Source organism: Cervus canadensis, chromosome X (genome assembly GCF_019320065.1).
Source record: "Cervus canadensis isolate Bull #8, Minnesota chromosome X, ASM1932006v1, whole genome shotgun sequence".
Taxonomy (NCBI): Eukaryota; Metazoa; Chordata; class Mammalia; order Artiodactyla; family Cervidae; genus Cervus; species Cervus canadensis.
In genome coordinates, this window is record NC_057419.1 from 3,483,369 (window position 1) to 3,495,738 (window position 12,370).

Consider the following 12,370-nt stretch of genomic DNA (forward strand, 5'->3'; position numbering starts at 1 on the left):
GAGGAGAAAACAAGACAGGGAGCAAGAATGGCACTGGTTTAGGGAAGAGTGTGAAGACAGGTGGGAACGATGGCTTCAGGAGAAGGGGTGTGCGCAGAGAAGGGTTATCTGCCATGCAGGGAGATGGGAGGTTGTCTTCGGGTAAGGGGGTCAATGGGCCAGAGGTATTTGGCTGGGTTCAGTTCACCTTGACCTCTATTGATAGGAGGTCTTCATCTTCCCCTGGGTAACAGGAGGTGGGTGTTCCATAACTACTCTGGAGCCTTGTGGCTTCCCAGGAACATCAGACATTTGGAGGACTCACAGTGGTCTACTCTGAGCCCCAGAGCACCCCTATATATACCCGTCCCCATGGAGCCTCACCCTCATGCTTTATGAGGTCAGCAAGTCCCTTCACCAGCCAATGGTGGCCCTGGGTGAGCTCTGATATCACAAAGCCCCATCCTGACATGTCTACCGAAGGATGGGAAGCAATTCAGATGATTTGCTGGGAGAAATGAGGCATTAGTAATGACCACAAGTCGCCTCCACACTCACCTGCCACCCTGACCTCTATGTCAATTCTGATGGGTCACACAGCAGGCAGAGTGCATCTCCTCCCAACCATGCCCCACAGCCACACTCCTCGGGCATTCATTCTGTTCTCTCTCAGCTTTCACCATTATCTAACTTTTCATATCTTGCCTAAACTCCCTCCATGACCACTAGGTTGTGTATAAATGTCTGTGGAATCCAGAATCATTGCTCGTTCATCTTGCAATGTGGGCTTAATGCACATTGAAGCCCATTGAATTCTGGGCCAGCTGACAAAACCTTTCCATCCCGCCTCCTTGTCTCAGTGTTCCCGGAGCTCACCTCCATTTTCTGGTCTCCAGTCAGAAACCCTTGTCTTCAGGCTGTGAGAATGCAGTAAATACACTTGCCCTTGCTCCACACGGAGCTGTTTCGTTTCAAGTCTAGGACTCAGGATCACCTCACTAGTAGTACTACCCAGGCTTGCGTTTGAACAGGGTGATGGGGAAGGGGCAGAGAAATGCATATTTCAGGTTGTTCTGGGGGATCCCATGAAGGAAATGCCCACCTGCGGCTGATTAGTATTCCCAGCAATGGGTGGAGCTTGCCCAGAGCTGTGTGAGCCTTGTGTGCAAAGGTCTTCTCAACACGTGCCCTCACATATCTCTTTTCTCATCTTGTTTTCTTGCTGGAAGCTCCTTTGGAGCTTACCTCTCAGTCAAAACCAAGGCGGAATTAATTTCCATGACCAGCTGCCACAAGCTTCCAGCCTCTTGGATGAAACACTGAGTCATCCTGTCCTGTGCATCTAGTTTCCATGGTCTCTCATTGAGCTGGTTGGCTCTGGAGGAAACAGTAATGGATTGTGTGCTCCACCTCAGTCCTCGTTTTTCCAATTGACTCCTATGGTCAAACAGCCTGAGGTGCATCCCTGGGGACAGTTTGTTGGCCTAGTGGGTCTTCCAGAGTTTCTGGTGAAGTGTTCACATCCTGTTGTCCATTTGTTGCTTACTCACCCAGAGTCCATCACTCTGTTGAATATTTTAAGAGGTAGAAAAATCACGCCATATAAAAAAACCCAAAAGGTGACTCTTATAATTTTGAGAAGATGTTAAAACCTGATAGAAAAATGTGCAAGAGGCACGAGCCAACACTTTATAAGAAAGATGTATCACTGGCCTTTAAATTTATGAAGACCTGTTTAAAGATGTGAGCAGCCAATTCACAAGAGGAGTATGGCACTAGCCCCGAACCCCATTAAGAACATTTTAAATCAATCGAAGTTAAGAAATATCATACTAAAATTCCCTTGAGAACTGAAACTCAGGCAGAAGTGGCATAGATTTAGTAATTGCAGAGACATTAGGATACCTGGAATAAATGTGTTTCGGGTGTTCTAAAAATAAAGAGAGTTATGGAAATCATAAAGTGGACCCCATTTGACCTTACTGATACGAAAAACATAGTTTCAGAAGAAGCCAATTTTAAGTGTTTCCTGATGGCTCAGATATTAAAAAAAATAAAAACAAACAAACAAACAAAAAAAAAAAAACACACCAGCAACATGGGAGACCAGGATTCAATCCCTGGGTTGGGAAGATCCCCTGGAGGGGAAATGGCAGCCTGCTCCAGTATGCTTGCCTGGAGAATCCCCATGGACAAAGGAACTGGCGGTCTACAGTCCATGCAGTCACAAAGAGTTGGACATGGCTGAACAACAAAGCACCACACAGTGCAGCACTTTGAATGTTTGTGAAAAAACTGAGGTAGGGAGGAAAGAGGGAGAAAGGGAAACAAGGGAAATGAAAGAAGGAAGAAAATACTCCATTGCTGCTGAGAACAGATGAACCAGAGATGTCCCCCAGCATGACAGCACCACGGATGTCCATCTGAGCACTCTTAGCCGGTTTGAAACAACCATCTCCAGCTTTGGTCCCACTCCTTCAACCAAACTCATGTACAGGGTTTACCACTAACAGGCTAATAGTCATCATGGTTTCTCCTCATTCAAATCCTGATTCACCCAGAAGTGAAAAAGACACGTGTGACCCAATGTTCATCACCCCACTGTTTACAATAACCAGGGCATGGAAGCAACCTAGATGTCCATCAGCAGACAAATGGGTAAGAAAGCTGTGATACGTAGACACAATGGAATATTGCTCAGCCATTAAGAACAACACATGTGAATCCATTCTAATGAGGTGGATGAAACTGCAGCCTATTATACAGGGCGAAGTAAGTCAGAAAGAAAAACACCAATACACAATACTAAGGCATATATATTGAATTTAGGAAGATGGAAATGGTAACCCTATATGGGAGACAACAAAAGAGACACAGATTTACAGAACAGTCTTTTGGACTCTGTGGGAGACGGTGAGGGTGGGATGATCTGAGAGAATAGCATTGAAACATGTATATTATCATATGTGAAAGGGATAGCCAGTCTGTGTTCGATGCATAAGACAGGGTGCTCAGGACCGGTTCACTAGGCTGACACAGAGGGATTGGATTGGGAGGAAGATAGGCGGAATCAGGATGGGGAATAAATGTACTTCCATGGCTGATTCATATCAAAGTATGGAAAAAACCACGAAAATATTGTAAAGTAAATACCCACCTATTGAAATAAATAAAATAAAATAGAATCCTTTGATAAAAAGGGCCTAATCAGTATTGACATTTTCACCTCCCAGATCGCCCTTCTTTTCCTTCCTTTCTTCTCTCCTTCCTCCCCCCTCTTTCTTTCCTTTTCTTTCGTATTATACAACTGTTAAAGCTTGCTTTCCATTTATAGTTATGACAAAGTCCTGGCTCTATTCCCCATGTTGTACAATGCATTCCTGAGCTCATCTTCCACCTAACTATCACTGTGTGCCTCCCATTCCCCCAACTCCTTATTGCCCCACCTTCTTCCCCTCCCCACTGATAACCAGTAGATGCTTCTCTCTATTTGTGCACCTCCATTATTATCATATTCTCTACTTTGCAGTATTTTTACATTCTATAAGTGATATCATACAGTATTTGTCCATCTCTGTCTGAGGTATTTTACTCAATATTCTACTTTCCATGTTGGGGAAAATGTCAATATCCCATTCTTTTGATGGGGCAGCTCCTTTGAATGTCTTTTGAACAAATGGCACTGCCCCCCTACACAAGACACATCTCCCCAGCTACGTTTCCATCTCTGCATTCACACAGAGAATCTCCAAGTCCTCTTCCTCTTCTCCCATGGGAAGTGTGTCTTTGAAGCTCAGTCTGGAACCAGTTCTTCCCCCTACTTTCTGCCAAACTGGACCTTCTTGTCCCATCTCCAACTCGACGGAAGCCATCTCCCTCCCTCCTCACATACTTATCCTTCCCTGCCCTCTCTGCCCCCACAATCAGAGAACTCAGAGACAAACATAATTTCACATCAGCTTGATTTTATTTTATTTTCTTTATTAGTGTATGCAGTTGATATAATACTCAGCGTCTCTACTTTTGGCCAGTACTCAGCGGTAAGACCCTCAAGTATTTCTGAGGTGTCTAGCAATGCACCGAAGTCACTGGCTGCCAACTGGTCCAGCTGGAAGGGCAGGGGTCTCCATGGTCTCTGGGACCTCCTCTGGTTCGTTTTGATTAGATGGAATGGCAGGGGCCTCAATGGGCTGAGGACCTCCTCTGGTTCGTTCTTATTAGCTGGAAATGCAGAGGTCTCCATGTTCTCTGGGACCTACCCTGATCATTCTGATTAGCTTGCAATGCAGGGTTCTCCATGGTCTCTGGGACCTCCTCTCCTTTGTTCTGATTAGCTGGAATGGCAGGGGTCTCCATGTTTCTGGGACCTCCTCAGGTTCATTCTGATTAGCTGGAAATGCAGTGGTCTCAATGGTCTCTGGGACCTCCTCTGACTCATTCTGTTTAGCTTGAATGGGGTGGGGTCTCCATGGTCTCTTGTACCTCCTCTGATTCATTCTGATTAGCTGGAATGGCACGGTTCTGCATGGTCTCAGGGACCTCCTCTGGTTCTTTTGTATTCAGCTGTTCATTCTACTTGGAACGCTGGCTACAGAGCTTTGAGCATCTGATTTTCTTAAGCTTTTTTGTGGTGGGAGTTTTCAGAGAAGTTTTCTTGAGCAGCTTTGCCGGAATGGGATTATTCACCCTCACTGTTACCCTGGCCACCTGGAGAAAACAAGACACGGAGCAAGAATGGCACTGGTTTAGGGAACAGTGTGAAGACAGGTGGGAAAGATGGCTTCAGGAGAAAGGTTGTGGGCAGAGAAGGGTTATGTGCCAGGCAAGGACAGGGGAGGGTGTCTTCTGGGGTGGGGTCGATGGGCAAGAGGAATTTGGCTGGGTTCAGTTCACCTTGACACTGCTTTTTTGACCTCAGTTAATAGGAGGTCTTCATCTTTTCCTGGGTAACAGGAGGTGGGTGTTCCATAACTACTCTGGAGCCTTGTGGCTTCCCAGACAACTCCGTCATTTAAAGGACTCACAGTGGTCTGCTCAGAACCCCTGAGCACCCCTGTATATACCCGCCCCCATGGAGCCTCACCCTCATGCTTTATGAGGTCAGCAAGTCTCTTCCCCAGCCAATGATGGCCCTGGGTGAGCTTTGACATCACAAAGCCCTATCCTGACATGTCTAGCGAAGGATGGGAAGCAATTCAGATGATTTGCTGAGAGAAATGAGGCATTAGTAATGCCTTCAAGAGGCCTCCAAACTCAGCTGCCACCCTCAACTCTATGTCAACTCTGATGGGTCACACAGCAGGCAGAGTGCATCTCCTCGAAACCTTGCCCCACAGCCACACTCCTCGGTCATTCATTCTGTTCTCTCTCAGCTTTCACCATTATCTATCTTTGCATATCTTGCCTAAACTCCCTCCATGACAACTAGGTTGTGTTTAAGTGTCTGTGGTAGCGAGAATCATGGCTCGTTAGTCCCGCAATGTGGTCTTAAAGCAACTTGAAGCCCATGGAATTCTGGGCCAGCCGACAGAAACCTTTAATCCTGTCTCCTTGTATCAGTGTGCCTGGAGTTCGCCTTCATTTTCTGGTCTACCGTCGGAAACACTTGTCTTCATGCTGTGAGAATGCAGTGAATACACTTGCCCTTGCTCCACACGGAGCTGTCTCGTTTCAAGTCTAGGACTCAGAGTTAACTCACCAGGAGTACTACCCAGGCTTGTGTTTGAACAGGGTGATGGGGAAGGGGAAGAGAAATGCATGTTTCATGTTGTGCTGGGGGATCACATGCAGGAAATGTCCACCTGCATCTGATTAGTATTCCCAGCAAGGGGTGGAGCTTGCCCAGAGATGTGTGAGCCTTGTGTGCAAAGGTCTTCTCAACAAGTGCCCTCCCAAATCTCTTTTCTCCTCTTGTTTTCTTGCTGGAAGCTCCCTTGGAACTTACCTCACAACAAAAAACAAGGTTGTATTCATTTCCATGTGCAGCTGCCACAAGCTTCCAGCTTCCTGAACGAAACACTTGTCATCCTGTCCTGTGCCTCCAGTTCCCACCATCTCTCATTGAGCTGGTTGGCTCTGGAGGAAAGGGGAATTGACTGTGTGCTTTACCTCAGTCCTCCTTTGTCCAATTGACTCCTAGGGTCAAACAGCCTGAGGTGCACCCCTGGGGACAGTTTGTTGTGTTAGTGGGTCTTCCTGGGTTTCCGGTGAAGTGTTCACATACTGTTGTCTATTTGTTGCTTAATCACCCAGGGTCCATCACACTGCTGAACATTTTAAGAGGTAGAGAAAGCACACCATAAACAAACCTAAAAGGTAACTCTTAGAATTTTTAGAAGATCTTACAACCTGATAGAAAAATGGACAAGAGGCACAAGACAAGTCTTTATAAGTAAGATGTATCACTGGCCTTTACTTTTATGAAGACATGTTTAAAGACATGAGCAGCCAATTCACAAGAAGAGTATGGAACTAGTCCCGAACCACGTTAGGAAAATATTTAATCTAACGAAGGTAAGAAAAATCACACTAAATTTCCCTCGAGAACTGAAACTCAGGCAGTAGTAGCATAGATTTTAGTAATTGCAGACAGAGTCATTAGGATACTTGGAATAAATGTGTTTTGTGTGTTCTCAAAATAAGGAGAGTCATGGAAATCATAAAATAGACCCCAATGATCTTACAGATATAAAAAACATAGTGTTAGCTGAAGCCCATTTTAAGGGTTTTCTGATGGGTCAGATAGTAAAAAAAAAAAAAACAAAAACACCTGCAACATGGCAGAGCAAATACAATGCCTGGGTTGGGAAGATCCCCTGGAGCGTTGAATGGCATCCTGCTCTAGTATGCTTGCCTGGAGAATCCCCATGGACAGAGGAGCCTGGTGAGCTACAGTCCATGGGGTCACAAAGAGTTGGTCATGGCTGAACAATGAAGCACAGCATAGTGCAGCACATTGAATATTTGTGAAAGAAATTCAGGTAGGGAGGAACGAGGGAGAAAGTGAAACAAGGGAAATGAAAGGAAGGATAGAAAATCCTCGGTTGCTGGTGAGAACAGAACAACCAGATGCCGGAGCCTGCCAGCAATTTAACTGGTCAAAACACTATTACCAGATTACCTAGGAAAAATAAGACTCAGAAAGAAGACTCAGAAAGAGAAAGATGAGTTTGAGAGGGACGGAGTCAGCTTGCATCTGACTCTGCCAACTTTATTGAAGAATACCATGCCTATATATATGCTAACAGGAGTTACTAAGAATAGATCGATGGTTTTGCATACGTGCAGAGCTACAGATGTTTTAAATTCCCACACATAAGATCAGTAAAGCATTAATTACCCTAGCGCCAACATGATTAAGATCAATAGAATATTAGATAGAAAACAGGCTTCATCAATAGAACATTATCTAGATGGAAAACAGGTTTCGAGCATGATGAGTTTATCAGCACCAGAAAACAGGCAAAAGGTCACCAGTGGGTTTTTTCCCTGAAGGAGACAAATGCCAGTGTATGCTTTAGCAAGAAGGGGTGGCAGGGCAAAGAGAGACCCTTTGTTCTCTCTTAGGGCCGTAAGGGGCCTGTATGTTCAGGCTGGCTCACTTCAGCTTCCCCTTTTCTTTAAACTATTGGCAAATATGTCTCCCTCAGGGGAACCCGTTGTGCCTGTAAATGAGAAAACAATCTTGTGTTTATCATCTCAGATATACATTGACAAATGCAGTGGCCAAAGGTTATTTCCACAAACCCATCGGGTATTGTTAGGAGTTACCCATCTTTTACCAGGATTATTGTTCCTAGTCTGATCTAGGCCACACAAAGGACTTATTAGTATCAAACGTCACATCTATCACAATTTTACATTTGTAGGTACGTAACAGTCCCATATGTTTCATCAGGTTTCCTGGGAGTGTTCGGTCTTCAAATGTTGGTATATAAGTCTTTTGCTCCCAGCAAATGTTGGCAGGGGTCAGTAGCTGGCCTTTTTCAGGGGTCATCCAGAAATACTCATCCCAAGCTTGATAATAATCACCTTCAAATTGATCAGGAGCATTGGGGGAAAGCTTGATTAATTACTGCACATGCCAATGTAAGAACAACATAGGCCAGAGCAGATCGGGGTTGAGCAGTGTCAGCGGCCATCCTTGTTGCTTGTAAGATGAACTCATGCATCCGCTGAGCTGTCGGGTATGCACCTCTCTGCTGTAGAGACAGCAGACTCATTTGCTGGTTCAGTGCTCTTCTCCGTCTGGTGTACCAGCTTTTCCGGGAGCCAGAGTGGTGTTTCGGCATCCTATGGAAAAACACATACATAACCCCTCCCCCAAATTAATACTGGATCTGGAATAGATACATGAACATAAGTGACCAAAGGAAGGAACATGAGTGACATCCATCTGCCAAAGGTGATTAGGTAAGAGTCCACGAAGGTTGACACCTAGATGAGGGACTAGAAGAAATTGAGGACAAACAGAACAAGATTTAACACTTTGTCGTGCAGTTTCTCGAGGGATTTGAAATTGCAGATGAAGGGTATTGCTATTTTGATGATGTAAGGTATGAACAATATATTTACTACCTGTAAACAAATTAAAAGGCTGTAAAAGACATTGAGAACAGACTTTGTGAACCACTGAAAGTTCGACTTCTTGAGCAGAGGTATATCCATTCTGCCAGGAAAAAGAAGTATTATTAACCACAAAAGCAGCAATTCCATTAGAAGATCCATCAGTAAAAACAGTTAGTGCATTTTGGATAGGGGAATTGGAAACATTTTTGGGGATGATAAATGAATGTTGACTAGCAAAATGTAAAACTTTGTCAGGAGGGAAATGATTGATAATCTGTCCTGTAAAAGAATCAAAAGCCAAAGCCCATGAATCATTAAACTGAAAAAGCCATTCCTGTTGTTCTTTAGTATAAGGCACATAAATGTAAGTAGGATCGGCCCCCAGCATTTCTCTGGAAAGACGTCTTCCTTTGGCTACAAGGAGGCTAATAAAATCAAAGAAAGGAGTAAGAACTTTTGAAGGTGATACAGGTAAATGGATCCAATATAAAGGGGCATCTTGATATAACACTGCCGTCAGAGTATGTTTCGAGGGAAGCATATATAATCCCCACGATCGAGAAAAGTCATAGTAGGTAGCAGAATGCTGAGAGAGGGCCTGTTCTACTAAGGCCAGAGCAGCTCGCCCCTCATTGTTTAGTGTTCTAGGGGAAGAAGGGTCAGTGGATCCTTTTAAAATATCAAACAAAGGCTTCAACTCTCCAGTAGTCAATTTTAGATAGGGACGGATCCAATTTATGTCCCCTAATAATTTCTGAAAGTCATTTAAAGTCTTCAGATTGTCTTTTCGAATCTGAAGTTTCTGCATTTGAAACGCTTCTCCCTCTAACCTAAACCCCAAATAAGAAAACGGCAGGGATCATTGTATTTTTTCAGAAGCAATTTGCAATCCAAATCTAGTTAATTGAAGCAATAGTAGGTCATACGCTTGCAAAAGAATACCCTCTATACAATGAGCAAGTAAAATGTTGTCCATATAATGAACCAAATAAACTTCAGGATAAGTCTTTCAAACGGGGTCAATTGCCTGATCAACAAAGTTTTGACAAAGTGTAGGGCTGTTAGCCATGCCCTTTGGAAGGACTTTCCAATGATATCTTCGTGCAGGCTGTTTAAAATTTGTAGAGGGAATACTAAAAGCAAAGTGATGACAATCGTTAGGATGTAGAATTATCATGTAAAAACAATCTTTTAAATCTATAATTATTTTATAGGTTACACGTGGTATCCCAGCAGGTGAGGGCAAGCCGGGCTGTAGTGGTCCCATAACCACCATAGTTTTATTAACTTTGTGCAGGTCTTGTAACAACCTCCACCTGCCGGACTTCTTTTTAATAACAAATATGGGGGAATTCCAAGGGGAGTTAGATGGCTCAATATGTCCTAATTGCAACTGCTCCTGTATCAATTGCTCAGCTGCAGAAATTTTCTCTTTAGTCAGGGGCCACTGATTAACCCATACAGGTTCATCAGATTTCCAGCTGATTGGGTCTGCATGGGTTACAGGAGAATCAGTAATCCCCATTAAAAACAACCTAATCCAGATCTAGAAGGTTTAGAAATAGGCATAACTGGTTGGGTAATACCTTGATTATTTCTTCCTAGCCCCTGCTGGGGAAGTAACCCTTGATTCATCATCATCTCAGAAATAATCTGATTTGGAGCAAAAATATAAACCCCCATTTGTTGCATTACATCTCTTCCCCATAAATTAACCGGGAGATGAGGGAGAATGAAAGGTTGAAAATCTCCCTCATGTCCTTCAGAGTCTCTCCAATGTAGCATACTGCTGCTCTGCTGTGGATTTTGAGATTGTCCTATTCCCTGTAACATGGAAAAGGCCTCCTGTTTGGGCCAATGCTCTTTAGCTATAACTGACACATCCGCACCAGTATCTAAGATCCCTGTAAATGTATTATTTTCAATAAAAAGATCTAGTTTGAGACGGTCAGCAGAAATGGACTGCACCCAATATACGTCAGAAAAGCCAAAACCATCAGTCTTTCATTCTCGTTTAGAAGCAGTTTTCCCCTCTAAATGAAGAGGTAGCAAAACCAGTTGTGCTATTCGTTGATTGGTGGGAATGCTAATTATATTTGAAGGTGCATGGGCCATAATTTTAAGTTCTCCCATGTGGTCTGCATCAATCACCCCTGGGGACACTGACGACCCTTTCATAGTCCAACTACTTCTACCAATAATTAGTCCTACAGTTCCTTTTGGTAACGGCCCAAAAACTCCAGTTGGAATGGATTGCATTCCCATATCAGGTGTTAATACTGTGTGGGTGGTGGCACACAAGTCCAATCCTGCGCTGCCTGGGGTGGCTCGGAAAAGGCTTTTAATGCTGGGTCGATTACATTTGACTGAGGCTCGGTCTGAAGTGCCCCATAACATTGTTCTGGGGCCTGGGGCTGGCCCCTCACCCAGTTTCCCGACTGTGGAGGAAGAGGTTGGCCTTCTATATTCATTTTTGATCTACAGTCCCTGGCCCAATGTCTTCCTTTTTTGCATCTGGGACATACATCAGGATTCTTTGTACTATCTAAATTATTTTTCTTAGGACATTGGGCCATACGATGTCCCAGTTGTCCACATGAAAAGCAACTACAGGGAGGCCCTCCCTTTTTCACACCACCGTTGTTCTTAATCTGTTGATATAAAATTTTCTTGATAGTTTTTCCCTGGATAGAAGCAGCCATAGACAATCCCTGAAGATAGGAAGGGCCAATGTCAGTGCAAATTCTTATATAATCTGTTAACCCCCCCTTTCTTCTATAAGGTCTCAAAGCAGCCTGAAAAGCAGCATTTGCGTTTTCATATGACATCTGTTTAATTACAATAATGCCAGCTTCTTCATCTCCAATAATTTTATACACAGCATCAAGTAACTGAGTGATGAAATCCTGATAAGGTTCGTCAGGTCCTTGCCTAATTTTTGATAAATCTTCAGTCTTTCTATTTGAAGCAGGGAGTTTTTTCCACGCTTTTAGTGCCACTTCATTAATCTGTGGGTAGGCTTGTTCAGGATAGTTTAACTGCTGATTAAGATCTCTAAATGCTCCTTCCCCCATTAACATGTCAAAGCTAACCTGCAGCCCATTACGGTGATTACGAGTTTCAATGCTGCTGCAGATCTCGCCATATTCCGAGCGCCACAAAAGATATTCACCTCCTGAGAGACAGGCCCGTGCAACAGCCTTCCAGTCATTTGGGGGCAAACATTGAGATGATAGACTGTCAATTATAGCTAAAGTAAACGGCACAGTAGGTCCGTATTGGGCACAAGCCTTTTTCAGCTCCTTCAGCTGTTTAAAAGGCAGAGGCTCATGATACCTGCGACGACTGGCATCTTCAAAAACAGGGAAGATCATAGAATATCCCTCAAGATTTTCACACTGATCTTGGGCTGCCTTCATAGCCATTTGAAGTGGTGAAAGGACTGGCTTTTTTAGGCTAGATGAGACGTATACAGGCTCTGTTGGAATCAAAGGCGCTTCTGCGAGCAGAGGGGGAAGGAGCAGGACGGGCGGCGGAAGCGGGTCAGGATCTAAACCTGCTACAACAGATGGCATTTTAGAATGCAACGGTTTTGCTGTATCCAAAGGTAATAAGTTGAGTTGTTCTATTCTCTGACATATGGATGTTAACATATCTCTAAGTTCAGAAAAAGGGGAGTCTTCATCTTTATTTTTGTGTTTAGTTACTATAAAGGCATCCCAATTTTCTTAATTATACTCAAAACCTGCTCATCTAAGTCGTCCCGGGCTTCAGGGGAAAGTTCTGAATCAGAATCTTGCTCCGGAACAATAGTCTCATCATT

The 12,370-nt window shown here is 43.9% G+C and overlaps 1 protein-coding gene across 1 annotated transcript; it reads right to left on the reverse strand.

Annotated features, from left to right (window-relative positions):
• Positions 1-10,820: 10,820 nt before the first annotated feature.
• On the reverse strand, positions 10,821-12,122 carry LOC122434700 (endogenous retrovirus group K member 10 Gag polyprotein-like). The gene is made up of 2 exons (XM_043458331.1): positions 12,075-12,122; positions 10,821-11,993 (listed from the first exon to the last, which is right to left on the reverse strand). Exons 1-2 carry the CDS (start codon positions 12,120-12,122, stop codon positions 10,821-10,823), a joined length of 1,221 nt encoding a protein of 406 aa, XP_043314266.1.
• Between the last annotated feature and the right edge of the window lie 248 nt (positions 12,123-12,370).

Excerpts from the sequence above, each read along its gene's own strand:
- LOC122434700 (XM_043458331.1), bottom strand. The coding sequence starts at position 12,122 with ATGCCATCTGTTGTAGCAGGTTTAGATCCTGACCCGCTTCCGCCGCCC. Across the intron at positions 11,994-12,074 it reads CTGACCCGCTTCCGCCGCCC|CCAGTCCTTTCACCACTTCA; the intron begins GTCCTGCTCCTT and ends AGCCTAAAAAAG.